This window comes from Eriocheir sinensis, chromosome 52 (assembly GCF_024679095.1).
Source record: "Eriocheir sinensis breed Jianghai 21 chromosome 52, ASM2467909v1, whole genome shotgun sequence".
Taxonomy (NCBI): Eukaryota; Metazoa; Arthropoda; class Malacostraca; order Decapoda; family Varunidae; genus Eriocheir; species Eriocheir sinensis.
This window is the reverse complement of record NC_066560.1, coordinates 2128085-2155712: the sequence shown is the minus strand read 5'-3', so window position 1 is coordinate 2155712 and position 27628 is coordinate 2128085. Positions and strand designations below refer to the sequence as shown.

Below are 27628 nucleotides of genomic sequence, written 5' to 3'. Positions count from 1 at the left end.
TGACAGGGTGTGTATAAGGGTAGAGAAAGATGTAACAACAAAGGAAGTAAATTGTGGAGTGGTTGAATAGATGAAATGTGGTACTCTGAGATGATTTGGACATGTGATAAGAATGAATTAAAATGACTATGTGAAGAGAGTGTATGAGGGCAAGATTAAGGGAGACAGTATTAAAAGGAGACCAGCAGTTAAATGGATCAAAAGAGTGGACACATATTGGAGAGTTGGTAGACAAGGGATTGAATGTGCCAAAAGGGGAGCACTAGAACAGGGAGAATTGGAAATCCTTCTAATGTAGATAACCCCTTGATGTTTTCCCCATCAAAGAACAGGGTGGCAGAGATGTAGAGAAATAAACAGTAGTGATTTCACCAACAACCAGCTCACATCATGGCTATTTGAGTGGTTTCTCTAAAGTTATTTTCTTACCCTCTAGATTCCCTTGAAGTCCGTGCTGCATTTTCAACTTGCTGCGTGCTAAATGGCCTCGCACAGCAGCTTGAATTCTGGTTGCAGCAACTTCCATTATTTCAGTTACTGAGATTCCTCCTGCTTCTGCCAAAACCTGTGCCACTTCCAGGTGTTCAGCCACACATGCACAATCATATGGAGTATATCTGAAATTTACAGTCCTGAAAATAATTGTGAGGTGATGCAATACCACTCCTATTTAAACAATTTTTCACTTTTTATGTATGATTCTACCACAGAATGTAGAGAAAATTTATAGTAAAATTCTTGAAGACATATGCAAGGATGAAGCAGCAACAATTAATTCTTAAGGCGGCTTTACACCTGGCAATTTGCGGCTGGCAATACAAGTGCAGAAGCATTTTTGGTCTGGGTCTGGGAGCTCTTCTTGTGGCAAGTTCTCTGCAGCTGAGCGTGTCCGTCTTGTATTGCCGACTGGCGACTGGGTAACCACATGTCGGCGCCAATAAAACAAGAAATGACAGAGGCAGATAACAAGATTTGGAGCCGGGAGGCCGAGGTGGCATTGCTAGAGGAAGTGAGGCAGTATCGACACTTGTGGGACCAACAAGATAAGCTCTACAAGAGGCAGAGTCTGTGCAAAACTACTTTTGAGAGAGTGGCAGCAACATTGCGGGAAATGTTTATCTCTTTATCGAAGGAGGTAAGGAATGATTATTTTCGTGTATTATATAATCACACTATGTAATGCCTGAGGGTTGGGATGGCATGTTCCTCCCTTCTCCTTTGTTGTTAAATGCAACAATAAACAGGCGGTAGGCGGTGGCCGAAGTGATAGTGTACTGGACCCACATTCGCCGCGTGATGGACGACGCGGGTTCGAATCCTCACGCTACCACTCGGATTTTTCAGTCACCGCCGAGTGGCTTAAAACTACCCACATGCTGTCCTGAAGACCACCCATCAACCCGGACACTAGAGGAAGCCGTCCAAGCGAATCAAGAACGAGTTCCGGGGGGCAGCATGAGCCAATGCAAGATGGCGCCACTATAAACACTCGCCTGCGCCAGAACGGGCTGGGCCGACCATCAGGCCCCACCTGGAAGAAGCCTTGGGCCGACCATCAGGCCCCACCGGGAAGATGCCTACCGGCGCAATAGGCAACAACGTAAAAAAAAAAAAAAAAAAAAAATCAATCAATCAATCAATACTACTTATGATAAAACTCATTTACTTAAAGTATTTCTACAATATTAGGCTAATGGACCAAACTCATTGTGGTTTTAAGATATGGTAGTAGCCTTTTGGGGTGTCTGGGATGAATATGTGCCCTTGCATTTACGAGCAGTTTACGTCTTGATGCTCCCAGTGGCTCCTTCCACGTGTGAAGGTACTTGCTCCCGAGAGCACCCAGCCGGTCTAACCGCTAGATCGTCGCAGCTGTATTGCCAGCCAGGAATTGCCACGTGTAAAGCCGCCTTTACATTGCTATAATTTCTAAATGGGTAGAAGGAACTTAATGTCTTTCAATGCCTCAAAAATTAAATTTCTCTACCTGTCAACCCAACACAATCTTCCAAATTCCTATCCCCTATCCTGAACTCAAAATCTGAACTGGAAGCTTCACATCTCATCTCTTGCCAAATCAGCTTCTTCAAGGTTAGGCATTCTGTATTGTCTCCACTGATTTTTCTCCCCTCCCAGATGCTATCCATATGGAGCATGCATCTCATGCATGGTGGGGCTCTACACACACAGCCCTTTGGACAGAGTGGAGTCAAAGGCTCTTCATCTCATCAACCATCCTCCTCTACTGACAGTCTTTTACCTATTAAATTCTGCCAGTGTTGCTTCTCCTTCTATCTTCTATTGATATTTTTATGCTGACTCCTCTTCTGAACTTGCTAACTGAATGCCTCCATCCCTTCTGCAACCTCACTGCACATGACTTTCTAGTCTTGCTTATCCCTATTCTATCCAAATCCCTTATGCAAGAATTAACCAGCATTTTCATCCTTTCATCACTTTCACTGATAAACTCTGGGACAAACTTCCTCTGTCTATATTTCCTCCTGCCTATGACTTTCAGACGGAGAGTATCAAGACACCTGTTCATTCAAAACTAACCCTCTTTTCCAGCCACTCATTCTGTTCTCTTTTATAGGAGCAGTGCTTGGCATTTTTTATTGTTGTTTTTTGTTTCTGCCTTTGAGCTCCCTGCTTTACTGTACTGTAAAAAAAAAAAAAAATAAATAAATAAAAAAAAGGGCTCCTATTAACGTTAGTAGCTTTGCTTTTATTGTAAATAATTTATGCATTTGTTGACTTTTCCTGGAAAAAAGTTCTAAAGAAATTACAGTAAAAATTCAATAATCCAGCGCCCAATAGTTTGGAAATCCCGATGGATTGGAATTTTCAGCCGAGGGTCATTTATAGATTTTTTTGGTAACATTGAGGTAAATCATTTCATAGGCGCTGTAAAATGTGTTATAAACATTATGGAGTGACGCCTTAACTTCAACTTGTCACCATTTATTTAGTTTTTGTTTTACTGAGTTTTCACAAACTTATTTGAGTTTTTTAATCACTGCTGCATCTAACAATGTTAACCAAAATGCCCTATCTAGTGTATGAGGTGAGTTATGCCAAATAATATAGAAGGATGTCTGTGATGTCACTCCTTCTGACCAAGTGATCTAATGCGAGAAAAGTTGGCCGTCAACTCTCCTCACTTTCTTGCCTGCCAAATCGCTTTCTCGCCATTATCTGCTCGCGGCCAGTGCGACCACCTCCATTGCTTATAATGGATCAAAGTTCCTTGCTCTCGTTCTCTTTCTCGCTCCCAGTGTGGCCACAGCCTAACAGCAAGGAGATTTAAGGAACTAAATCACGTGCTGTTAGGAGAGACCAGTGTTCACACTGCACAGAAACGTTTGAGCAAGGACCTCGGTTTTCAGAAGGTGCGCCCGAGGAGAAAGCCTTTGGTAACAGATGCTCAACATAAGAAAAGGATAACTTGCTAAAATATATAAAGAGTGTAATATTGAGAAGTGGAAGCAAAATACCTTCTTTGTGAGAGATATGAGTGGCAAGTGTGTGTGGTTGCAGGAGGGGTCAGACCCCACGAGCCCTAAGATGACAGCTTTTGGGTATGGTTGTGTAGCAGACCTTGTCATACTGCCACATATTGTGAACAATCTCTGCAAGTCTGCAACGACCACTGTTTCTGCTACCTGGCAGCACACCATGACGACATGGTGTTGTCTGCTACCCACGTAGCTTTTGCCACCTACATTGCTTCTGCCACCCACGTGGCCTCTGCCAATTACACAAGTTGTAAGGGAAATACTTTGGAAAAAGGAAACTTAAGGAGTATAAAGCTCTTAAGTCATGACGGTAATGGAAAGAATATTCAGCTTCATTAGGAATAGAGTGTGCATACATGACATGGCATGTGGCTCTAGGCCAGGCAAAGCACCAATGATGCTATATTCATTATTAGATAGTTTCTGGAGAAATATATAGCTAGAAAATATCAAACTTTATTTACCTAGATCTAGAGAAGGCATCTGATGAGATGTCCAGAGATTATAATCAAATTGGCAATCAGGAGAAGCCAAAGAATGATTAGTTATGGCAGAGAATGAGGGTGCTTCCATTCAGGTGAGGGTGAATGGTAATTTAAGCGAAAAGTGTTCTGTAAATGTGGGTGTGCATCAAGGATCTGTCTTGAGACTTCTTCTGTTTGCTGTGATTCTTTAGACTCTCTCGTGACTTTAGGGCAGGATCCCCAAGAGAGGTTATGTATGCAGATGATTTAGTGTTAGTTGTAGAAAGTGAGAAAGAAACAGAGAAATGCACAAGAGAAGGAAAGAAGGAATGAAATTCTAGGATTTGAGGTTGAATGCAAATAAGACAAAAGTGATGACTTTGTGGCCAGAAAGTGGAACCATGTTAACTGAAAGTGTGTGGCCATGAGCAGTTTGCAGAAATGGTGTAATAAATAACTCAATGTGCAGTAGTTGTGACATATGGGTACATAAGAGGTATGGTGGTAGTAGAAGTAGTCTCCAGAATGCTGCAAGATTTAAATATGCAAACTGTAGAGATATAACGGTAAGATGTAAGGGCGGTGACCTTGATGGGGAATCTTGAGTATGGAGAATTTTCTATTCGGGTGATATGATCTGTGCAGGAGGTGATCCAGGTGGTAGATCTAGGCCAGTTGCCAGGGTTAGAAATGACTATACATATGTTGCTTTATAGCAAAAAAAAAAAAAAAAAAAAAAAAAAAAAAAAAATCATGCTTTGAATTCCTTTAAGTTGAAAAACCATTGTCATGTAAGGAAGAACAGATCCTCTACACAATACATGACAAACAGCCTACAAAGTAATCTAGACATCATACAGTCATGCAAGCACCAATTATTCTTTTTAACAAATACAACACAGAAGGTCTCTAAGGCCAGGTGTCACTACCTGTTGGGAGTTGACTGAGTATAGTTAGGGTAAGCATGGAAGTCCAGCAGTGTGTTGACAGCACCCAAATGACCTTGCTCAGCAGCCCAGTGGAGTGCACTCAGTCCCTTCAAGTCCAAGAAACATTTACTGTGTCAGTATTAAGCCTGTATGATATTTCTTAAACTATGTCAAGGTCCTGCTGAGGCTCTGGTGTCACAAGAGCCAAGATTGACTGCATTACATACAGCAGATAACAGGGTTGTCTCTTTAATTGGCTTATTAAAACTAATATATTGAAAGATTTAAGTAACAAGTTGTTTGTAGGTACATACCTCAAAGTCTCGGGCATTAACATCACCACGGTTCTCCAGCAAGAGGAACATGATGTCACTAAGGCCTCTGTATGCTGCCATATGGAGTGGGGTGCGGCCATAGTAGTCTTGCACATTGACAGATGTACCTGAGTATAGAATATATATTGATTCCCCTAAAGTGTTCAGATTCTTTTTAAAAACTCCATTAAAGATGATCTTCCTTCTGTCAATACACAATCTCTATGGATATACATTCAGTCACTCAAATCCTTCTAGATGTTATTAATGAGTTAAGACATCCCCTGAATGTTTACAAATACCAATTGGAGGTATGCAGGTTTTCTAATTATAAGATATGTGGGTCAAGAGACTGATGGTGCAAGACATCATGATGATGTCAAACCCAGGACAGTTTTGGATGAGAGGGACTGCTTCCATCAAATCACTTTTTATGACAGCAAAGGCAATAATTTTCAAATGGGATGGGTTCCTAAGAACTCATGAGTATAAAATTTTTTTGTAGTAGTTCAATTAAAAGTTACTCGACTATTAATAAAATAAATTCAACAAACTTAACACGGTGGATGTTTAAGATTATGGAGGTGAATTTCCATCCCAAGCTAAATAAGATATTTATGATCGGCATCATGACTCACCAGCCCTTATGAGGATCTGAGCCAAGAAGAGGTGACCACCAAGCACTGCATGGTGGAGGGCACACTGTCCCTCTTCATCTCTTCGCTGCAATGATGCTCCAGCCTTAGCCAGCTCTTTCACTATCTGTGTGTGTCCTGCTCGGGCAGCAAAGTGCACAGGTGTTCTTCCATCATTAGCACACACATCTGGGGGTGCTTGAAGGCATAACAAAAGCCTGACAGTAGAGCTGTGTCCTGTACCTGCAGCAATATGCAATGCAGTGCAGCCCCTGGGGTCAGCCTGGGTTAGAGAGGCCCCTTGGCGCACCATTGCTGTGAGGGCTGAGTCAGCTCCTTGTGCAGCAGCCCACATGAGAGATGTATGACCATCTGAAGAGGAAATGTCCCTCGTTCGCTGACGTCTCATCAGCTAAAATGCACAAAAATATTAGTTAAAAGGCAAGATATTTTGTAACTCTAGGATTCATTGGTATTCTGACAAATGGAATAAGTCAACGAAAGAATAAATCTGACTGCTGTACTTCTTCAGCCACTCACCAGTTCCACACACTCTGCATGGTTGTGCTGGGCTGCATAGTGGAGTGGTGTGGCCCCATAAATGTCAACAGCATCCACTTGGGAAATGCGCTTCATCAAGAGGGCAGCAATGGCACTCAGCCCCCTGAAAGAAAGAACAAGATTTTTATATTTACTAGACTTTCAGTAAAAATTACTTCAATTAGAACACATACGGTAGGAACAGTATTTTTTTAATTCAATTATTACTGTACGTCTCACCTGCTACAGGCCCAATGCAAAGCAGTTCTGAACTGGTTATCTGTTAAAGCAACATTGCAGTTTGGGACTGACAGTATCACATCCACTGTGTCTTTCCTTGCTTCTGCCACAGCTAAGTGTAGGGCTGTTATGCCATCATAGTCCTGCCAATTGACACTGGAAGGTGCTGCACCTATCAATGTACGCACACAATCCTTTGCTCCCTCCACTTCGCTCATGGCTGCCCAGTGTAGAGGGGTTTTGCCTTCCTGGTCAGGCATAAGGTTGTTGGCCCCATACTTTATGAGGAGTCGTACATTCTCCTGGGATCCATATGCTGCAGCCCAGTGAAGGGGAGTCCTCTGTGAAGAAAACTCATCACTGAGGGAATGGCACACAATCACACCATAAGTAGACAGAATGAGAAAATATACTGACAATGGACCAACAAAGCAAAATACCAAAGATTTCATCTTATTCAAACATGTGCTTACAGTGAAATACTACCCACTATGCTGGTATTAAACTCTAAGAGTACTATTGGACATCTCATACATTGAATAATGGTTAATAAATCCACAGCAAACACCAGTCTACATCCTTCTAACCACCTTTTTGTGGTCTTCTGTATCCAGTGTTCCTGGAACTGCATATTTGAGGAGAGCCTGGAGGCATTTATGGTTGCTATGGACGGCTGCGTGGTGTAGCGGTGTCACGCCTCGCACATCCTGAGCCAGCCACATGCCATTGCAATGCTCAGTGTGTGAAGTGTTCTTGCTCTCTATTGCATGAAGAATGGCTTTGATGCAAAACAAGTGACCCTGGAAAATAAATTACATTAACTCTGAAATATTAAACTTGCAACTTCAATTATCTGGAAATTTAGTGTCATACACTCTTGCTCTGTAAAGAAATGAAACTGACACTGGTGCTGCCCACAAATATGATATTTATCTATCATGGAGGAAAAGTGACTCAAGTTAAGCATTATGCCATTAAAAATGTTCACACTCACAGAACAGCTGAAATTGTTTTGTTAACTGTGAAGAGAATGCCTGACTACCTATGATCCGGAGAATTGATGCACAACTTCATGTCCCATTCTAAATGAAGCACTCAACCCCCCTAAAGGGAGGCTTTGCCCCCCTTGACCCCCCTAATGGGGGCGAACCCCCTTTCTATTGAAAGAGTTCTTGGGGAGTATGAGGCGTGCAAGATGTAGGCAATGATATCTTGCCCCAGTAGAACACCATCTTTCTGTACATTTTGTTTTCTTTTCACAGGAGCTGCCGATACAAAGGCCTGTCTTGAGAGAAATCTCAAGCCACCCGTGACATCAAGATCAGGTTCAAGACAAGATCAGCTCAATGCTGTTGTATTAACCCTTTCACGCACCAAAAGTTTAATAAGTTTCTCTTTCCACTGCGACATCAGTCTGGGGCTCCCTAGGGGGCCCATGCGGCAATTCTTTTTTATCATGTTATCAATTTCACCCACGAGTATTCTTTTTCCTGGCATTATTATATATTGTTGGTTTTGGAAGAGATTATTCTGCCTTATGAAAGAAAAAATATCAAGAAATGCAAATAAATAGTGAAGTTTACCAACTCTGAAAAAAACAATTTAAAGGGACGACAGTCGCTCTCACAGCCTACCTACTGAGAGGCAACTAAACCACGGGCAATTATCACTTCAAATCCAACACCATGAGAGAGTTGACAATTAGTTCATATTATAGGTCTAGCTTGGATTTTCGACATAAATTTTTTTATGTGATTTTGAGATATTTTATTTTTGGTGAATTTTTAAAAGTTTTTGACGCGATTTGAGTCAAAAGCTCAGATGTAGACGATTCTGTTTTGACGAGAATCATGTCATGGTGCGTGAAAGGGTTAAGGGTGCTGTTGTTTTGAATGTCAGATAAATGAGGTTCTACTGTAAAAACTTTTTTATTACCTTAATGAAATGTAGGCACAGGTAGCTCAATTTATGTGAGTTTGGTTTATGCGTTTTTGAAATAACATGGGGTCCAAAATCCAAATAAATGTTTAATTTACAAGTTTATAAAACTTATACGCAATATCTTATGTAGTGGCCACCAGATGCAAGAGCAACTGGACTCACACGGTGCCGCGGCCACACAGCCGAGCTCAGTTCTTCCTGCGCGCCACATGAACAACAATATAGTACCCACGCTGCCACGCTACTCAACAACAACACCCTCGCTGCTGTGGAGTGGCCACTAGATGTCTCACACAACTGGACTCACACAGTTGAGCTCAGTTCTTCCCGCGCGCCACTTGAACAACAATACAGTACCCACGCTGCCACGCTACTCAACAACAATAACACCCTTGCTGCTGTGCTACAACGAGGGGAAGGGCAGCCAGAGGAGGAACCATGAGAGGGAGAGGAGTCAGAGTGATACAGTAGGCAATAAAGGTACAAACCTACCTCTTGTTTGATTTACATTGTTTTTGATTTACACGACCTCTTCAAGGACACAATACTCGCGTAAAACGAGTTACTTGTACTATTTTTGTAAAAAAAATTGCTCACTGAGGAAAGTAAAAATCTATCCTATTTATACAATATGACAATCATTATGTAAAAAAAATAACACTGGAACTATATCTGCATGTGTTTTCGATAATATGGACCTGGAAACTCAGTTAAATGCTAAGTTAACCCTCTCGCACACCATAAGTTTCCAATAACTTTCTGTTCTACTCGTCATACATTTCTTAGGCCCGACTGGCCTTTTTTTGCCACCGCGATACTCTACATTCCCTGACGTATTTTACCCTCACAGATATATCGTACCCCAATAAATTTGGTATCAATGGCTTTATAAAGACTTGTACTAGAACATGCACAATAAAAATAGAGGAATATATATATATATATATATATATATATATATATATATATATATATATATATATATATATATATATATATATATATATATATATATATATATATATAAACAATACAAACTTGTTTCAAGTCTCCGTATAGAGTATTGTAGACAATAAATCCGAAGTACCAACTCTTCCCCACTCGCTAGCTCGAAATTTTGTGGGCCAACTTTTTTAGCCGAATATATGTTTCGAAGCGGAATTTAGTGAGGATTCTTATGGTATCCTCAAAATCCTCATACGCCAATTAGTTCCCGAGTTACACCGAGAAAACTATTTTTTTCCTCTCCCGCCAGAGTAGGCTAACAAATAAAAATCGCTCAAAGCTCTTTATCTACACTCCTTAGAAAGGTTGCCATATGTTACCATTAAAAAACTTATTCCAACAAATGATGCTCCCAAACTTGACGCACTTTCACCGAAAACTTATTTTTAATCAATTTTTTAAACTTTTATGATACGTTTCGCGTCATCATGTGCCAGGACCTTTTACCCTTGATGATGCAAAACGCGTCATCGTGCGCGAGAGGGTTAAAAGGCCTGGGAAGTTTATTCAAGGTCACACCCTCATGTTTTCTTTTTTATATCCTACAATTGCAATGATATAATTGATATGAAGAAACTGTAGCAAAAGAATTTCATTATATTTGCTGGTGCCAATCAACTGTGGCAGGCTTTGCTTACTGTTTTTGTTTCTTAGATTAGCAGTAGATGGTTGTAGCTATTGAGCTGTGTTTTTTGTATGTGTTTTAAAGAGCAAATGGATTAATTCCACAAAGTGATGGGAAGGTTACACCTGGCAACCAGGGTTGCCAGGTCTGCGGTTTACCCTTGGGTGTAAAAACATCCGCCCGCCACCACTGCAGGTTTTAGGTGGCTTTTGGGATGGGATTGGGCGGGAACACAATCCACTACCTGGCAACTCTGGTGCTGCTATGCGTTAGTTTGTTGTCAGCATTCATCACAGTGATACCTTCGCTCGTTACTCATTGTGATTACCCAGTGTTGTGTGCTCTGCGGTGTAAAGATATTGTTGAAAATGTCAAAAAGGCCTGCATATTCCGAAATCTGAAAAAATCCGAAATCTGCAACACGTTCAGTCCCAGAGATTTCGGATAAAGGATTCTCAACCTATAGTTGGTTTTGAGTTCTGAATTGTTAATAATGTCACAGACAGCTGTTTTACTAATTTATAAAGTTGGCTTATTATAATTATTAATTAAAGTCATGGTGCTGCCCTCTGCAGAGAAAAGTATAGCAAAACAACAGTGTGACATTATATATTAATAATTTGAGACTAAAAATCCACTATAATTGACACATTCGTCATTCCTGCCTACATATTATTGATAATGAAAACTAATCCTATGGGTCAAGAAATTGAACATACAGTGTGATAGCTGGTTGCCAGAGCATGATAATGTACACCTCAGACGTGGGCGCTGGGACTACAGTCTGTTTGCTGATGACGCAGAGGGAATATGAGGAGTGGTGGAGGAGGACTGTTAAGGTGTCTGTTTCAAGGGTTTACCTCAAAAAAATTGTTTTCTGCAAAAAATTCCGTAGAAATATAGAAAGCACGGCCTTTTTAATGGTATACTATCATATATGTACATAGATAAATTGGGTCAGAAAAAATGTTTTATTACCCATATTTACCGCACCAGCTTGTCTCGGATATTCGGTGATACGTATAACATGGTGAGAAATATAGGAATAGCATTCCACTACATGGATAAGGATATGATGGAAAAATTAATTACCACTATGATCAGACCAAAGTTGGAATATGCGGAGGCAGTGTGGTCTCCCCATAAGAAGAAACACATAAAGAAACTAGAAAGAATACAAAGGATGGCAACAAAAATGGTTCCAGAGCTGGAGGGATTGACATACGAGGAAAGACTAAAGGAAATGGACTTACTAACACTAGAACAAAGAAGAGAAAGGGGAGACCTAATACAAATCCATAAATTACTGAGCAAAATGGAAGGAGTAGATAACGAGGAGTTACTACTAAAGATAATGAGCAAAAAGGATTGACTGATTATGTGGCAGTAGATGAGAGGCTTAGAAAAGAAATTTGTGACGTGAAGGTAGTAAGAGGAATGTTCGATGGATCTGACCATCTTGCAGTGCTGGCAAAGTTAAAGCTGAAAGAGAAGTGGGTGTTTGAAAAGAAAGGTAAAGTAAAAAAGGAAATACTGGAGATAGAAAAGTTACAGGAAAAAAAATAAAAGATGAATATAACCGTGAAATGGCAGAGGCCTTAAGTGAAAAATGGGAAAGTGTAAAAGATAATACAAATATTGAAAAAGTTTTGGGAACATTTAAAGAAATAATGGTAAGTACAACAAAAAAAGTGTTAGGGATCAAAGTGGTGAGAAATGGAAAAAGAAAAAGAAATTCATGGTGGACAGAAGAGATAAGGTGGATAGTAAAAGAGAAAAGGGAACTTGTTAAGAAAACTCAAGAAAGAAATGTGGCTGAGCAAGTAAAAAGGGAAAGGAAAAAGAAATACACCCTCTCGAAGGTTCGCTTTGTTCCGAAGGTATAGCGCTAAGCTCGAGGATTGCGAAACTCGAGGTATTGAAAACACTGAAAAAGCGCTTATCTGTTCTGACCCGTGGAGTTTTTTTTTTTTTTTTTTAACATGTGTTTTTACATGCGTTGGTAGACTATCCATCTGTGCCTGATGGTTGGCCTCGAGCCCGTCATGGCGCAGGCAACTTTTTATAGTGGTGCCATTATAATTGGCTCATGCTGCCCGCCCCGGAGCTCAATTTTTTTCCTCCTATACTCCTTCATCATCTCAAAAATGTACCTTGTAAAAAGGAAGAAAACAGGAAGACAGAACGGGTCGTTTTAAAGCCACAGATGAAACCTTACGATTGGCTGAGCTCCGGTCAGGGGCCTCGCTGCCTTAAGGCAGTATCACACTGGCCGATTTCTTCTATCCGTTGTGGCTACTGGCAACGCCCGTGCGCCCATCCGGGAGCGAGTTGTTGGTTGTCCGTAACCTGGTGTCACACTGAGCCCTTTTCTTCCCACCGCGTTGGTGGCAGCTTCAGCAACTGGAAAATCCAACTTTTCCTGGTGTGGGTCACACATGGCCAAGGTCAGTTGCCCGTATCCACATCCACAACGTAAACAAAGCACTTGCCCTGTATCAACATGGCATCGTCTGCTAAAGTAAGGGCCCTCGCGGCTTGTGCTGCCATTACCCAAGTTATGGACTTGTTACTGCAGTTAAATGGAAGGAAGAAACAGTTGTGGCTGCGGCGTGTCTGAGGTTCCTCCATGCCAGTACTCATTGTCACCACTGCGCGTGTGTGGCCAACCCACCCATCTAGACTCCGACCACATAAACACGTGGATCGAATAACAATACACACACACACACACACACACACACACACACCAGACTCATCATGCACCATGGCAGATGTTTCTCACAAACAAAAATGGCTTCGCCATTTTCTAGAGTGTGTTAGAACTTATTTTTTGAGTGGTTTATACAAACCAAACATAACCAATGGCAAGAAGAGAGCAGTGTTAAAGACGACTGCTCTCTTCTTGCCAAGAGCTAGGTTTGGTTCATGTGAGCCACTCACCAAATACATTCTAACACACTCAAGAAATGGTGAAGTCGTTTCTGCTTGTCAGAAACATCTGCAATGGTTCCTAAAGAGTCTGGTGTGTGTGTGTGTGTGTGTGTGTGTGTGTGTGTGTGTGTATTTACCTAGTTGTATTTACCTAGTTGTGACATACGGGAAAAAGCTACGCTTGCACTGTCCTGTCTCCATATCCTCTCTTATCCAACTTTTCCTTAAAATCATGAATGTTTCTTGCACAAACCACCTCCTCCTCCAGTCCATTCCATAGCTCAATGCTTCTGTTTGGGAAGCTAAACTTTTTCACATCTCGCCTACACGTGGTCGCCCTCAACTTCTTTCCATGTCCTCTCGTTTCTCTCTCGCTCCATACACAGGTCCTCTCTGCCCAGATTCTCCATCCTGCTCGCCACCCTGTACACCACTATCTGGTCTCTTTCTCTTCTCTCCAGGGTTGTGAGCCCCATGCTATTGAGTCTTCCCTCGTAAGTCCGATCCCTAAGTTCCGGTACCATCTTAGTTGCCGCTCTCTGTACTCTTTCCAGCTTTTTTATGGTCTTCTTTTCGTGAGGAGACCAGACCACTGTTGCATACTCCAACCTTGGCCTTATCATTGTGACTATTATTTTCTTCATCATCTCTTCGTCCAAATACACAAATGCCGTCCTTATGTTCCTCAGCAAATTCATAGTTTGTCCTGTTATCCTGTTGATGTGTTTGTCCGGTGACATGTTCTCTGAGACAGTCACTCCCAAATCTTTTTCTTCCACTCCTCTGCATATTATCTCACTTCCCATCTTATAATCATATTCACATCTTCTACCACTCCTACCAAACTCTATTTTTTTACATTTCCCAAGGTTGAACCCCATCTGCCATGTACCACTCCACTCCCATATTTTGTCCAGGTCCCTCTGCAATGCCTCACAGTCTTTCACATCATTGACTCGTCTCAATAGCTTTGCATCATCTGCAAACAAACTCACATAGCTGGTCACTCCGTCCACCATATCATTTATATAAACAGCAAACATTATTGGTGCCAGCACTGAACCTTGTGGGACCCCACTCCTCACTGGGACCCAGTTGGAAACCCTGTCCCTGATTATTGTCCTCATTTCCCTGTTAGTTAGGAAGTCCTCCAGCCACTTAATCAGTCCATCACCCACTCCACCCCTATTTTTAATTTTCCAAATTAGTCTTCTGTGCGGTACTTTGTCAAATGCCTTTTTCAAATCTAGGTACACTCCATCCCCCCAGCCTTCTCTCTTTTGTATTAAATATGTCACCCTTGAGTAATAACATCACAAGTTGGTGACACACTATCTCCCTCTCCTGAATCCAAACTGACAATCCGAGATAATTCTCTCCCTTTCTAAAAAATCCGACCACCTGTTTTTAACTAGCCTCTCACATATCTTCGCAACCACACTAGTGAGTGATACCAGTCTGTAATTTAATGGGTCCTCTCTCTTTCCTCCTTTATGTATTGGTACTATGTTTGCTCTCTTCCAATCTTGTGGTACCCTTCCTTCACTCAGGGAGGCACTCATTATGGAGTGCAGTTTCTCTGCAAGTTGATCACTCCATTCTTTCAGGATCCACCCTGATACTTCATCCGGCCCCGTCGCCTTTCTTACATCCAGCTTGTTCAAGCTTTCCTTGACCTCCTGCACCGTTAACTGTATCTCCTGCATAACCCTTCCTCTTTCCTGGCCCGGTGGTTGTACGAATTCGTCTTCCTTTGTGAAAACTTTTTGAAAGCTGTTGTTCATCACTTCTGCCATCTCTGCTGGGTCTTCATATGTAGTTCCATCTATTTTCAGTTTATCGATTGTTTCTCTATTCTTTAATTTGCCGTTCACATGTCTATAAAATAATTTAGGTTGGTCTTTGCATTTGTCAATTATATCTTTTTCATATTTCTGTTTTTCTTCTCTTCTAATCTTTGTATATTCATTCCTTGCTTGTTTGAAATTGTTCCACGCGTTGATTCTTCCTCGTCTCCTCCATCCCTTCCAGGCTTCCTCCTTTCTTTTTCTAGCCACCTCGCATCTTTTGTTAAACCACTCCTTTTTACCAACATCCTTTTTGGTTACCTTTGGGACATATCTATTCTTGGCTTCTTTGTACAGCTGTAAAAACTCCTCCCACTTGTCTTGTGTACTCCTGGCTTTGTACAGCCCACTCCAATTTGCATTCTCAAAAAAAGTTCTCATATTAACAAAGTCTGCCTTAGAGCAGTTTCTTCTCCCCATTTTATGATCCTCTTTTCGGTCAATCCTTCTCTTTTCTTTTACTTCAGATTCCACAATCGCATGGTCACTCTTAGCTATTGGGCAGTCTATTTTAATATTTTCTATTACTTCCGGTTCCTTGCTAAAAAACAGGTCTAATCTTGATGCCTCTCCTTTCCCGAATCTAGTATGTTCCTTAATCCATTGCGTCAGCACATGTTCCATTGCCAGTTGCAGGAGTCTTCCTCTCCACGACTCTTCTGTTCCCTGCGTTTGCCAATCCTCCCATTCTACCTCTTTGCAATTAAAATCACCCATCAAAATTATTACCTCACTCTCTCTTAACATTCTATCCAAGCAACTCACTGTGTCTTTTATCATTACTTTATATTCTCGGGCCTTCCATGCATTGATTCTTGGTGGCACATACCCTACTACATACTGCCACCTTCTTCCTTCATCACCCACAGTTTCCACTTTCAGTACCTCTGCCAAGCCTTCACCCTCAATCACCTTCTCCACCTTAATACCTTTCCATACCATCAATATCACACCTCCTCCCTGTTTTCTCTTTCTGTCTCTCCTCTATATGTTGTATGCACCTTCTCCAATCCCCACCACCTCAATTGGGTCACACAACTTGGTTTCCGTCAGCCCCACAATATCAGGTTCTTTGTCTCTCAAATAGTCGTTTAACTCTATCCACGATGACACTATTCCATTGATATTCGTATATGACACTTTTCATCCTTCCTCCTTTCCTGTTAGATTTTTTATCTCCTTTCTCTCGTCACCACGAACCACTTCCTCACTTTCATATCCATTACTCTCCAAAAAAACTCCTCTTCTTCCGATCTCTTCTCATTTAATTCACGAACCTCACCTCTAAGTTCATTCAACTTGTCTCTCTCTTGTTCATTCAGATCTTTCCTCAGCCACATCATTTTGGTGTCTTCTTCTCCCGCTAGCTTCCAAGCTCCTGCCAGGGCCTCTTCTGCTTCGCTCTGTGCCTTGAATCGAGTCCTAATTGGTGAATCTTTTTCTCCATTATATTTCCCAATCCTATGACAGTCATCTATTTCTTTCACCAGGTCTCTTCCCTCTTCTTGTACCCTCTGTACGATCTTCCTCGCTATATCTTTCAAGTTGTTTTCCCTCACAGATTTGTTTGGGGTCTTCTCCTCCTTGACCCCGAACACAATGACACTCTTCTTTTTCTCCACCGTGCCTCTTACCAGTGCCTCGTTTTCTTTGATAACTTTCACCACCTTCTCAGCCATCCTCTCCTCCAACTGCTCCTCCACAATCTCCTTAAAGCTCTGTACATTCCCACTCTGCACCATCTCTCCACCATTATCAACTTTCTGTTCCAAATTCTTAACTCTTTGCTTCACTTCCACTTCTTCATCCCTTTCGCTTCTCCTCCCACTTATTCCGCTCCTCATTCATCTTTTCCACCGAATCCACATTTTCCTTTATCCCCTCGGAGCATTTTATCAGCTGAATGTTGAGTTCCTTCACTTCTGCTTCTAAATCACTTATCTTTCTCTTGTCGTCCTCTCTCTCCCTTCTCAACTCACTCACCATCTTCATCACCACTTCAAAATCACTCTCCAACCCTTTCACCCTTCTCTGCAATAGTCTATTTTGCAACTCACTGTTTTCCTTGAATCCGGAGAAATCAGCCGCCAGTTGTTGTTTAAGTGATGGCGGCATAAACAAATCCATCTCGGGCTCGGTACAGTTCTCAATGTTTATAATCCCGTATCCACTATTATATCATTTTCTCCTCCTCCCAACCTCTTTCCGGGGACAGCGCCAGTAATGCCCTCCCCCGTATGTCACAGGTTAAAGGTAAAATAGGCAAACAATTAAAAGCTAAAACGTTAAAAGTCAAGATGTCAAGAAATCAAAAAGTTAAAATAATTAAAATAATCCTTGAGGGCTCCGTCCTCCTGCGTCCTCCCAGCGCCAGCAGAGTAAAATAGATAAAAACATTAAAAGTCTAAAAGTTAAAAGAAAACTAAAAAGCTAAAAGCTAAAAAGTTAAAATCTCCCGGAGCTCCGTGCACCGCGTCCACACGGGCCGGCAGCTAGTGTGTGTGTGTGTGTGTGTTTGTTGTTATTCGATCCATGTGTTTGCGTGGTTGAGTCAGCATGGGTGGGTTGGCCGTGCACGCGCAGTGGTGACAATGAAAACTGGCATGGAGGAACCACAGGCATGCCACACCCACAACTGTTTCTTACTTCCAATTAACTTCAGCAACAAGTCCACAACTTGGGTAATAGTAGCTCAAGCCGCGACAGCCCTTACTTTAGCAGACGACGCTATGTTGATACAGGGCAAGTGCTTTGTTTACATTGTGGATGTGGATACGGGCAACCGACCTTGGCCGTGTGTGACGCACACCCGGAAAAGTTGGAGTTGCCGGTTGCCCAAGCTGGCGCCAACTCGGTGGGAAGAAAAAAGCCCTGTGACACAAGCTTACGGATAACCATGAACTTGCTACCGGTTGGGCGTATGGGCGTTGCCCGTAGCCCCAACGGTTGGACGAAAACGGCCATTGTGACACCACGCGCGGCAGTGAAGCCGCTGATAGGGTGAGCGTCGGCGATGACGTCATCAGACTCCCAGCGAATCACAAGCGTGTTTTCAGAACTGTCAGCCAATCGTAAGGCAGCTGCCTTCAACTGCGACCTCAAAACGACCCGTTCTCTCTCTCTCTCTCTCTCTCTCTCTCTCTCTCTCTCTCTCTCTCTCTCTCTCTCTCTTGCCATAGCCACATTGTTTGGAGGAAAACGTTCAGTGTGATACTATCTTTAAAGGTAGCATGCGTGACGCCGATGGTAAGTAGACGTGACCCATAGGTGTCAAAGCAGCGCGAAACTCGGGGTGATAATGCGCAGGGGCGGATCCAGAAAATCAATTTGGGGGGGCCCGATGGTAAAATTTCATAAGTTAGCGACAGCCTCAAAACAGTGAAGACCAATGGATAGTGATGGCGGTTTTCAAGAGAATGGCGAGATTGGGGAACATGCTGGTGCTGGCGTGTGCCTGGGCTTCTTTGATAGTTTGGAAGACCGTAAGAGATGATGCCCAGCGCTCCGCTTCCGCCTTCACGAGTGTCAGGGATTCGATGTCGAGCTTGTAGAGCTTCGCCGCTTGAAACACAGCCACAACATTCGTTTCGGGGTCTTTGAGGAATGCTTGAGCTGAAGTGCGACAGGCACTGTGTCATCGCCGAACCGACTCTTCAACTCAGCCAAGACGTGGTCCACGAACGGAATGTACACCGCCCGGCAGTAGTACTCCTCAGCATTCTCGCACGGAACAAATGATCGCTGGGTCTGTCGTCCAAAGAGTCGTGGCACAGGGATGGTGTCATGCGATGACCCAACCTCGACCAAAAGCTCTTCCGCTTTCATGAACACGTCGTGGAAATGATTCTCCGCATCTGCTCTGAACTTGGCAAAAATGGTCTCGATGCCACGAATCGTGGCATAAGCTGACAGTAGGTCGCCATCTTTTCTCTGAAGAGTTCGGCTCGGCTCGAGAGTATGCGCCAATATACACTCCACTACAACCAGTACAACGAGAAAGCGGGGAACATGTATGGCGATGAGAAGGAGCCCAGCGGTGGCGTCAAGTTCTTCCTCGAGAAAACCAGCGATGACAGGCAGAAATTCAACAAAAACCAGCACTGCATCATGCCTCTCAATCCACCTGGTGGGGCACAGGGGAACAAGCTTTTCGCGCTTGGCCGAGGTAAGCTTGACAACCTCTGTGAAGGAGAGAGAGTGCACATTCGAAGAATGAACGAAGTTGTACACCTCGGTCCGTGTTTGAAGAGCGATCTTCACTTCCTTGACGTCACACGCCTTCGTCAGTATTAGATTCTGCCGGTGGTTAAAGCAGTGGATTGGCTTGGCCAGGGTGTACTTCTTCATGAGTACTGCAGCACACCCTTTGAATTTTCCCATCATGGCACTTGCTCCATCGAAACCAAATCCCCTGCACTTGGCCATGTCCAATCCGAGGTCTTCAACGGTGTGCAAAAGGAGCCAGGCTAACCCTTTACCAATGAGGTCTTGGGTGTGCACAAAGGCAAGGAAGTCTTCCCTTATTTCCTCTTCGAAGTGCCGAATGATGATAGTGGCCTGCACTAAAATTCACTTTCTGCTTGCATGTGAGGAATGAGGTCACAATGATTTTTTTCCTAGGCCTTTAAATCTTGTTCTATAATATTCAGTATACGATTCCGTAACTTAAATACTGAAAATGAATAAAGAAAATCCTGAGTTCTCCAGAAATGCAACAGAAAGGTACCAGTTTTCATTTTGATTCTCTGGAAGTGGACATTTAAGCAGATGGGGGGGAGGGGGGGGGGGTCGTCTGACACCCCCGGCCCCTCCCCCCCCCTGGGTACGGCGTACTACGGCCCTGCACAAGTATATAGATTGTTAGATGAGTGCGGGGCCCATACGAGCGCGGGGCCCTGGGCACGTGCCCGTTGTGCCCTGGCCCTGCAGGAGTAAAAAATTACATCAGACACTGGAAAAAAAAAAAAAAAAAAAAAAAAAAAAAAAAAAAAAATGCCTGAGCATCCCGTCCACCTCCGCATAGTAGAGCCCAAGGAACCTATAGAGGAGGATTTTTTTTAAAGTTTGGAGGACAGCGTCCAGAGCCATCTAGCGGCGGCCGACCTCGCTCCCCAGCTCTCTAGCTTTTTAGGGGTATCTTAAATATATTCCATGTTTGCTCAATTCATGGATAATTCAAATATTTAAGTTATCCTAATATTTTTTTGGGGGGGCCCGGGCCATCTGGCTCCCTATCCCCATATCTGCGCCTGCACATGGCTACAGCCGACGACACATTCCATCTTATAGTTGCAGCACATTATAAGCGAGTCAGTTCTGTACCCACTATCCGCATACACTCGAGATTTTCTGGGGAGGGCGGAGATTTTTTGGGGGGCCTGGGCCCCCTGGGCCCCCCCCTGTATCTGCCCCTGATAATGCGCGAAAGTCGGGATGGTAAGAATTTAGGACTAACCACAAAACTCGTGGATTGAGAAACTCGGATAGCGCGAAACTCGAGAGGGTAGTGTATAGAGAATGCAAAATGAAATTAAAACAAGCAATAAAAGAAAGTAAGAAGAGTTGATGAAGACTTTGGAAAAAGACTAAGTGAAAAAAAAAGGGAACAGGAAATCATATTGGAAAGAAGTAAAAAACGATGGATGAGAATGGAAAGATGTTGAAAGACGGGGAAGCTGTGAAAGAGAGATGGAGAGAATATTTCAAAAACTTAATGAATTTTGAGGATGGACGTCCAGCAGCTGTAACAGCAGCAGTTTTGAGTAGAGGTAGAGGAGGAGTATAGAAAGAAAGAAGTATAACATATGAAGAAGTAAATCAGGCAATAAAAAGATTAAAAAATGGAAAGGCAACAGGAACTGATGGAATCACAGCAGAAATGTTGAAGTGTGGAGGAGATGTAGTTTTAATTGGATGGTCAAGATATGTGAAGTAGCATGGGAGGGGGGGGGGGGGGGTGCCAGCAGACTGGACGAAAGCTATCATTGTCCCAGTTTACAAGGGGAAGGGCAGGAGAGGGGAATGTGGGAGCTATAGAGGTATAAGTCTCCTGAGTATACCTGGAAAGGTATATGGAAAAGTCATAACAGAGAGGGTGCAAAGACTTACAGAAGAGAAAATCAGTGAAGAACAAGGAGGGTTCAGGAAGGGAAGGGGATGTGTGGATCAGATATTTGCCTTCAGGATGGTAGTAGAAAAAAATAGCAAAAGGAAAGAAACTATACGCTGCCTTCATGGATTTGGAAAAAGCTTATGACAGAGTTGATTGGATTGCATTGTGGGATGTTTTAAAGATTTATGGTGTGGGAGGAAAACTGCTTAGTGCAATGAAGTCTTTCTATGAGGATGCATCTGCATGTGTCAAAATTACTGGAGAAACAAGTGAACATTTTGAGATAAAAGTGGGCTTAAGACAAGGGTGCGTCATGTCACCATGGTTGTTCAATATTTATATGGATGGTGTCATTAGAGAAATGAAGTTCAAAGTTGGAGAAGTTGGAGTAAGACTGTTCGATGAGGGAAGGAAGTGGGTACTGAATTCGATACTGTTTGCTGATGACACGGTGATCATTGCAGAAAATGAAAGTGACCTACAAAATTTGGTCAGTATTTTTTATAGTGTCTGTAACAGGAGAAAGCTGAAAGTAAATGTCAACAAAAGTAAAGTGATGGTTTGTAAGTGAAGTAGAAGTGAGGTTGTAGATTTTGTATGCCCATATAGAGTGGGAACTGAATGTGAAAAAGAATGCAAAATAATTTTGAATGGTGAAGAAATGGAGGAAGTCAATGAGTTTAAGTACCTTGGATCAGTTATGTGTAAGCATGGTGGTATGGAGGGAGAGATAAGAGAAAGGGTATTGCAAGGAAGAAGGGTGGTAGGGTCTTTGGGACGAATCATGAATGGCAGAAGTGTGAGATTGGAGGTAAAGAGGTATTTCAGAAATACAATAATAGTACCAACCCTCACATATGCAAGTGAAACGTGGGCCTGGAATGAAAGTCAGAGGTCTAGAGTGCAGGCAGTGGAAATGAGTTATTTGAGGAGTGCATGTGGTGTGAGTAGAATGGATGGAATGAGTAATGAAAGTGTGTACGAGCATTTTGGAATGAGTCACAGGGGTGAAGGGAAGAAGTGTGGAGTGGTGGGAGAAGTGAAGCGACAGACCTTTAAGTGGTTTGGCAACATGGAGCGAATGGAGAAGAGTAAGATGACCAGAAGGGTGTATGTGAGATAGAGGGAGGGAATGCTAGAGGACGACCTCCAGTGAAATGGAGGGGTAGGGTGAAAGAGTACGTTAGGGAGAGGGGGGAAAGATCTTTGAGAAATTTGAGCAGGCAAGGAGGGAGTGTCTGGATAGAGAAAGTTGGAAGCTCTTCTGCCGTGGCCATCCCCTGGTGGGAGCTCCTAGGAGCAGGCGTCGATGAAATGATGATGATGATGATGATACTGCTAAAAGAAGGAATTACCACCAGGAACACAAGAGGACATAGTAAAAAATTGAGGAAGGGAAGACGCTTGAGACATAAATATAGCTTCACGTAAAGAAATATAGAGGTTTGGAATGGACTAAGTGAGGATGTAGTATCGGTGAAGTGTGTGCAAAGCCTTAAGGAAGAGTTGGATAAATGCAGATACGGAGACGGGACCACACAAACTTAAACCCCAGGCCCTGTAAAACTACAACTAGGTAAATACACACACACACACACACACACACACACACACACCAGACTCATCAGGAACTGTGGCAGATGTTTCTGACAAACCGAAATGACTATACCATTTTTTTGAGTGTGCTAGAACGTATTTGGTGAGTGGCTCACACGAACAAAACATAACTCTTGGCAAGAAGAGAGCAGTCGTCTTTAACACTGCTCTCTTCTTGCCATTGGGTATGTTTGGTTTGTATGAACCACTCACCAAATAAGTTCTAACACACTCTAGGAAATGGCAAAGCCATTTATGTTTGTCAGAAACATCTGCCATGGTTCGTGATGAGTCTGGTGTGTGCATGCGTGTGTGTATGTATGTTTGTTGTTATTCAGTCCATGTGTTTATGTGGGTGAGTTGGCCGAGCATGTGCAGTGGAGACAATGAGAACTTCGGGCACGGATGAACCACAGGCACGCCACACCCACCACCGCTTCTTCCTTCCATTTAACTGCAGCAACAAGTCCATAACTTGGGTAATAGCAGCACAAGCCGTGACAGCCCTTACTTTAGCAGACGACATCGTGTTGATACAGGGTGAGTGTTTTGTTTACGTTGTGGATGTGGATATGGGCAACCGACCTTGGTCGTGTGTGACGCACACTTGGAAAAGTTGGAGATGCCGGTTGCCCCTACCGCCAACACGGTGGAAGGAAAAAGGCCCAGTGTGACACCAGCTTATGGACAACTGACAACTCGCTCCCCGGTTGGGGCTACGGGCGTTGCCCGTACCACAACGGTTGGAGGTAAACGGCCAGTGTGACACCATCTTAAGGCAGTGAGGCCGCTGATTGGATAAATGCCATCGATGACGTCATCAGACTCAGCGAATCACAGGCGTGTATTCAGAACTATCAGCCAATTGTAAGGCAGCCGCCTTCAACTGCGTCTTCAAAACGACCCGTTCTCTCTTCCAACTTTCTCCTTTTACCAAGGTACGTATTTGAGATAACAAGGGAGTAAAGCGGAAAAAAAAGTCAGCTTCTCCACGGGTCTGAACAAATAAGCGCTTTGTCTGTGTTTTCAATACCCCTAAGTTTCGCGATCCTCAAGTTTAGCACTATACCTTCAAAATGACGCAACCACGAAACTCGGGAGGGTACTGTACAGCAAAACCTTCATAACTTGGTTAAAAAATGAGGGCTCTAGTGTTGCTGAGGTATTCAATATTTTCAGTTGTGCTTCCTCCCTGCTGACCACTGTCACATGACTGTAGTTTCAGCAAACCATAACATCCAGGTAGGCCGTAAGGGGTTGCAGGCAACCCCTTATGAAAAGCAGATGCAATCATAGTAGAACAAGACCTTAATAGCAGACAGAAGAAGAATGCAGAAGGGGACAGCCCTGTGAGGGTGTGGGATTATGTTGTGATAGTGCCCGACTAGTTTTCATCATTATATTCAGCTATTTTCATTTAACTACTTGAGTTGTTTATTCTACAGTAATATTGCTACTTACAGCATTGCTGTTGGTGAAGGTTGGCATCATAGACAGTCTCCAAGTACTAACTGAACCTCCAACATTAAAAGAAGAGTTAAGAGGGTCCTTATCAGCCATCTTCACTCTTTATTTACTTGGAGTTCTGAGGCTAATAGGTATACACCGGCATTTATGCAGACTTTGGAGTGCATGTAGTCCGCTGTAGTCACCTACTGAACCCAGGTGTGACTACAACTTGGCATCATGCCGATTTGAATTAGAGAGCGTGGGAGAGCGATTCGGGTTATGTGCCTGAAGTGTGTATATGTTGAAACAAAGCTAGTGCAGGCTCACCATGGTGAAGAGGTCACTGCATTTGGTTACAACTTGGCAAAATACCAAGATGCATAATTTATTCTCTATTTTGCTTTTTAATTGTTGGCAGAGAATGAGGGGACGCTGCAGAGGATAGTGGATGAGGATAGTGGATGAGTTTGACAGGGTGTTTAAGAGGAAAAAGCTGAGAGTAAATGCTGGAAAGAGTAAGGTTATGGTATTTGAGAGGGCGAGAAAACAGGTCATTGATATTGCAAAGGCGTACAGAGTTAGAGCAATTCACTACATCTATCACCAGAAAAACATGAACCACGTAAGAAAATCGTTGATTGGGTGAAACTGTAAATTGTCCGTTTTATGTAAGCATGGAAGTATGGAAGGTGAGGTGAAGAAACATGGAAGTATGGAAGGTGAGGTGAGGGAACATGGAAGTATGGAAGGTGAGGTGAGGGAAAGAGCAGTGAAGGGCAGACAGGTAGTAGGTGCACTGGGGAGAGTTATGAAAAGAAGTGTGAGCATGGAGGTAAAGAGGGGAATAAGGCACAGTATTATCCTGCCAATTCTGTCACATGCATCAAAGACGTGGACATGGAATGCAGCAAAGCAATCGAGAATACGTGCAGTGGAAATGAGCAGCAGTGGGCAAGTGTGGTACTTAGTGCGGTAGTGTGGTAGTGCCACATCACAAAAAAAGTACCACACTACCGCAAACTTTCTGAAAATACCGCACTACTATGGACCGCACTAAAAAATCCTGCAGTACTTTTTGTGGTACTTAGAAAACTATCTAAGACATTTGCAGTGTGGCATGCTCACAGAATTTTTTTTTTTTTTTTTTTTTTTTTTTTTTTTTACAGTGAATCGGACTCAATCAGTGAATCGGTATCAGTCATCAGAATCAGTGATTCAATCATTCTGAACTTTCAGTTATTGTTCAAAATTAAATACTAAATGAATAACTCAGAGTAAATCTGTTCGTCACTCAACCCATATGCGCCATGACTGCCTCTGACGATGACTGTACATGGCAGTGTACAACAGTACAAGCAAACACTAACATGATCGCCGCTCAATCTCATGTCCTGTACAATTTTTTCTTTGATGCATAATATAGACCATAGTACATACTATATCTGTTTTTTTACTTCATTGTAACTTCTCTATTTTATCATTCTCTCTCTCTCTCTCTCTCTCTCTCTCTCTCTCTCTCTCTCTCTCTCTCTCTCTCTCTCTCTCTCTCTCTCTCTTTTCAATGAAGCCAAGATCACTATTGTTTGATTACAATAATAATAATAATAATAATAATAAAATAATTATAATAATTTATCATTATTATTATTATTATTATAATTATCTCCTCGTTGAAATTTCTACGTGGTTTCTTCGCTGAGGCTTGAGACGCCTGTGCTTAGAGCTTTCCCACGGTGGAGGTCTCACTATCACCAGTTGCAGTTGATTTGTTTTGTCTTAATATGTTGGACAGTTTGAATAATGTTTCACTGTTCCCGTCATGACTTTCCTATATTAGTAATCTTTCGTTTTCGCTCAAACGCTGGAGAGTTCCTTCCCTTCCTACCCTTCCCCTTCACTCCCCCATATCCTCCCTACCATTCCTCCCTGGCTATTGCAGCTTCCTTCCTTCCTTCTTTCTCTCCTTCCTTCCCATCCCGCACTTCCTCCTCTCTCACATAACGCTGATCGCCCCACTCCCGTCCCTGTCCCTCCCTCCTCCTCGGAAAGGTGCATTCACTTCCCTTCCCCTCCTCCCCTTCCCGTCCTCTACTCCCCGGCCTGTCCCTCCCTTCCTCCTCCCTTACCTCCCTCTCTCCCTCCCCCAGTCCTTCTTTTTTTTTTTTGTATCTCAAGTTATTAGTTAGTCAATGGATAGCCAGGATAGGCACTGAAGTATTGTTTTAATATTGACTAGTGACTACCGCTACCACAGCACCGCAAACCGCGTACTGTGCTGGGAAAGAAAAAAATGGGATCGCACTACTTCAACCACACTACTCCAGAAAAAGTACCGCACTATCGCAACCACACTACTGATTTTTCAGTACTGCGCCCACCTCTGGAAATGAGTTATATAAGAAGTGCATGTGATGTTCCAGGATGGGATGGAGAAAGTAATGAAAGTGTGTATGAGCGGTTTGGTATGGGTGTGACAGCGAAAAGAGTGGATTGTGGAGTGGTGGAGTGGGTGAACTGTGGTGTGCTGAGATGGTTTAGACACGTGATGAGAATGGGGGAGAATGAATTCGTGAAGAGAGTGTATGAGGAAAGGATTGAGGGAGGGGGTGTCAGGGGAAGACCACCTGTGAAGTGGATCAATAGGGTGAGTATTGGAGCGAGAGAGTTGGAAGTAGCAGGATTGAGTGTGCTGAGAGGGAGTGCCAGAACAGGGAGAGATGGAGACACTTCTGCTGCGGCCACCCCCTGGAGAGAAGTTCCTGTAAGGGAGCAAGGCGTTGGAGATATAGATAGATAGATAGGTTGGCATTTAAAATTAATTTTTTGAATGAATATTTCTTTCCCCTGGTGAACTGTATCAAATTTCAAGTTATAGGATGGCAAGTTATAAGGGTTTTACTGTATTTTGGGTACCATTATTAAGTGTAACCCGGATGTCACACTGGCCCTGTATCCCATGGTAATGGGCTCCCTCCCACCACAGGTTCAAGGGCCAATGTTACGGAGATGAGCACTGAGGCCACGCACTGCTACAGCATATGCCCCCAACTTTACCTTTACCTATTATTAAGTGTCAGTTCCACATTCTTCTTAAAATGGGCTGAAGAAACAAAGATGACAAGATATACTGACAAAAGGCATAATTATTATTTTTTTTCTACAGCTAGGGAGACAGTTCAAGGGTGTAAAGAAAAATATTAAAAAAAAAAAAAAAGCCCGCTCCTTATTGCTTATGAATAGAGGTCAAAGGAGTGTCCAAAAAGAGAGGTCAATTTCGGGAGGAGAGGTGTCCTGATACCCTCCTCTTGAAAGAGTTCAAGTTGTAGGCAGTAGGAAATACAGATGAAGGAAAATTGTTCCAGAGTTTAACAGCGTGAGGGATGAAAGAGTGAAGATGCTGGTTGACTCTTGCATAAGGGGTTTGGACAGTATAGGGATGAGCATGAGTAGAAAGTCGTGTGCAGCGGGGTTGCGGGAGT

The 27628-nt window shown here is 42.9% G+C and overlaps 1 protein-coding gene across 1 annotated transcript in view; it reads right to left on the bottom strand.

Moving 5' to 3' along the window:
• LOC126982880 (inversin-like) overlaps positions 1 to 27628 on the bottom strand; it is a 77295-nt gene that overhangs the window by 28616 nt on the left and 21051 nt on the right. The window contains exons 5-11 of the mRNA XM_050835158.1: positions 7231 to 7440; positions 6641 to 6981; positions 6401 to 6524; positions 5864 to 6272; positions 5226 to 5353; positions 4912 to 5018; positions 430 to 632 (exon numbers count right to left, since the gene is read on the bottom strand). Coding sequence (XP_050691115.1) covers positions 430 to 632; positions 4912 to 5018; positions 5226 to 5353; positions 5864 to 6272; positions 6401 to 6524; positions 6641 to 6981; positions 7231 to 7362 — 1444 coding nt within the window. The 5' untranslated portion in view covers positions 7363 to 7440. The remainder of the gene's footprint in view (positions 1 to 429; positions 633 to 4911; positions 5019 to 5225; positions 5354 to 5863; positions 6273 to 6400; positions 6525 to 6640; positions 6982 to 7230; positions 7441 to 27628) is intronic.